At 38.9% G+C, this 2,500-nt stretch overlaps 1 protein-coding gene across 2 annotated transcripts in view; it reads left to right on the forward strand.

Moving 5' to 3' along the window:
* Window positions 1–2,500, forward strand: part of LOC122262483 (metallophosphoesterase domain-containing protein 1) — a 5,888-nt gene that overhangs the window by 2,484 nt on the left and 904 nt on the right. For both annotated transcript variants that reach the window (XM_086545315.1, XM_043030480.2), the window contains exons 3-6: window positions 156–294; window positions 736–910; window positions 1,402–1,449; window positions 2,124–2,353. In XM_086545315.1, the coding sequence (XP_086401441.1) occupies window positions 156–294; window positions 736–910; window positions 1,402–1,449; window positions 2,124–2,353 (592 nt within the window). The remainder of the gene's footprint in view (window positions 1–155; window positions 295–735; window positions 911–1,401; window positions 1,450–2,123; window positions 2,354–2,500) is intronic.

The following is a 2,500-nucleotide window of genomic DNA, read 5'->3' on the forward strand; positions in this document are numbered from 1 at the left end:
TTCCTGAAAAAAAATATCTACAGCTACATCGATATATCTCTCTCTCTCTCTCTCTCTCTCTCTCTCTCTCTATATATATATATATATATATATATATATATATATATATATATGATTAATTACTCCCTGTCTAGTGATGCAACTTACTCGTTCAGGTGCGGTTCGTGTGTGTCAGCGATACGCACAGCAGGGCGGTGAAGGCGGAAGTACCTGGCGGAGACGTCCTCCTCCATGCAGGGGATTTCACAGGGCGAGGCACACTCAGCGAAGCAATGCAGTTCAATATGTGGCTTGGTAATGTTCCCGTTCGTGTTAATGACAACTGTTCTTAATTCCACGTAAATGTTAGAATTGATACTCCTCAGATTGTTATTATGTCATATGTGATGCATTTGTGTCAGAAGGTCGTTTGATTTAAGATCTAAAGCTATGTAATCTTGTGAACTTGTCGGTTCGTTGTGTTCATATTCTTCTAAATAAAGGTATATCTAGTAAAGAGAGACTGCACAGCTTAGACATAACTGAATTTATTTATGAAATTATAAAGTGAAGATTATTTCAATTTAGTTTTAGCTCAGGAAAACAAAGATGTAAATATACATCCCATTATTTATTATTTCCATGTAAGCTTTCATTCACACAGTTCTCTCTACCTCCCCTTTTGTTCCTAAATATTATTTTCTCCCTCCTCATATTCAGTCCCTCTTTCCTTTTCAACCTCACCAACCATTCCAGGGACACTACCTCACAAGCACAAGGTCGTGATAGCAGGGAACCACGATATTCTCCTTGACGCCGAGGAATGCGGTCGAACTCTTCCCGCCGACCCGACTCGATTCCTTACTAACGCCATCTATTTGTGCGATGAAAGTGTGACTCTCTTCGGCGTCAAAATATATGGCACTCCATGGTCAGTGAGTGATGATCTTTTGTTTGTTGTGAATGATTTGTGTTTCTACCGCTTCTGGAAACAGAAGATCGTGTCTTTGATGTATATAATCCTTGAGTTAAACGAAGTACATATGTTAGCACAGCCTATTTAGGTTTATGATGACTAAAACTATCTGACAATGAGAGTGAAAGAAATGAAAGGTCAAGGTATGCATATATGCATATATAAGGAGACTTAAATCTGTTTTTACAAGTTTGCGCCATAGTGAACATGCGTGTCCGAAGTAACGTGAGTTCCTCTATCTTGTTTCACGTGTCCAAGAGTTGAGTGAATCAATTTTCTAGTGAATCAATAAGCTTACAAAGAAGGAAAAGATGTTGGAGATGATGATGGCGGCAAAGGATGAAAAGTAGAAGTGATAGTTGCAGTAGCAAAAAGACAACACATTAGATTTCTCAGTACATGAACTTCTTGATGATTGGACCACTGCACTCTCTTATTTCTTCCAGGATACCTGAATATCATTCCCCCTTGAAAACGGACTCGGATAAGTGGAAGTAAGTACTTTTTGAAAGGTTTATGTAGCTGTGTGTGTGTGTGTGTGTGTATGTGTGTGTGTGTGTGTGTGTGTGTGTGTGTGAGAGAGAGAGAGAGAGAGAGAGAGAGAGAGAGAGAGATTCATAATAAATGAATAGCATGTTTTGCGTCAGAGATTTAATGTGCTTGCAGGGAATCTAATAAACGTTTCTTGTCTCCTCATATCACTAGTTACTTCATCTCGACATTTTAGAATATGTCCTCCCTCTCAAGTCAATTTAGTTTTGCCATTTCAAAACTAAATGTTATGTTCGATTCTGATATGATGAAATCGGAAAATTGTCCCTAAGTATACAACGTGAATGCAACAGATAAATATTTACAGACACATTTTCCACTCAATATTTGTACTGACCAAAACAACTATTCTTTTTATTTTGAAGGAATATCGTAGCTTCTGGAGTAAATAGCTATGGCATCTAGTAAAAAGGAATTTATTTTCAGTAATTTGGTAAAAAGGTATAAATTAGCTGGGAGTAGATTTACCTCTTGGCATCAACACCCTGTATCCGGATTGGTATATTCCTAATTAAACAGTCAAACGGCAAATTTTCTAATATTGTGAAACACTATTATTTACCAAAAGTAAAACCGAATATCTAATTCATTAAAAATTCATTACATATATTATTAGGGAACAGAAATATCCTCACCTACGGGCGTTCGAATTACCGCGAGGAGAACCCCTCCGTCAGAAGTGGCGAGCCATTCCTGAGGACACGAATATCCTACTGACCCACACGCCGCCCATGGGTCACGGCGACCTGACCGCTAGAAAGAAAAGGGCAGGATGCGAGGACCTCCTAGAGGCCGTGCAGCGTCGTGTCAAGCCCAAGTACCATATCTTCGGCCACATACATGAAGGCAAGTTCGAATGGCTATTGCTTGGTCACAGGGCCTTCGGAAGGTACTTTTGACAGTGAGGAAGAAAGAAAATGTAAATTTGTTTGATGTTGGTGTTTACAAATAGACAGACACGAATCATTTATGTTCGATAGATCTTAGAGACAT

The sequence above is a fragment of the Penaeus japonicus genome, unplaced genomic scaffold (genome assembly GCF_977035675.1).
Source record: "Penaeus japonicus unplaced genomic scaffold, GWHDUDI00000001_assembly GWHDUDI00000016, whole genome shotgun sequence".
Classification (NCBI taxonomy): Eukaryota; Metazoa; Arthropoda; class Malacostraca; order Decapoda; family Penaeidae; genus Penaeus; species Penaeus japonicus.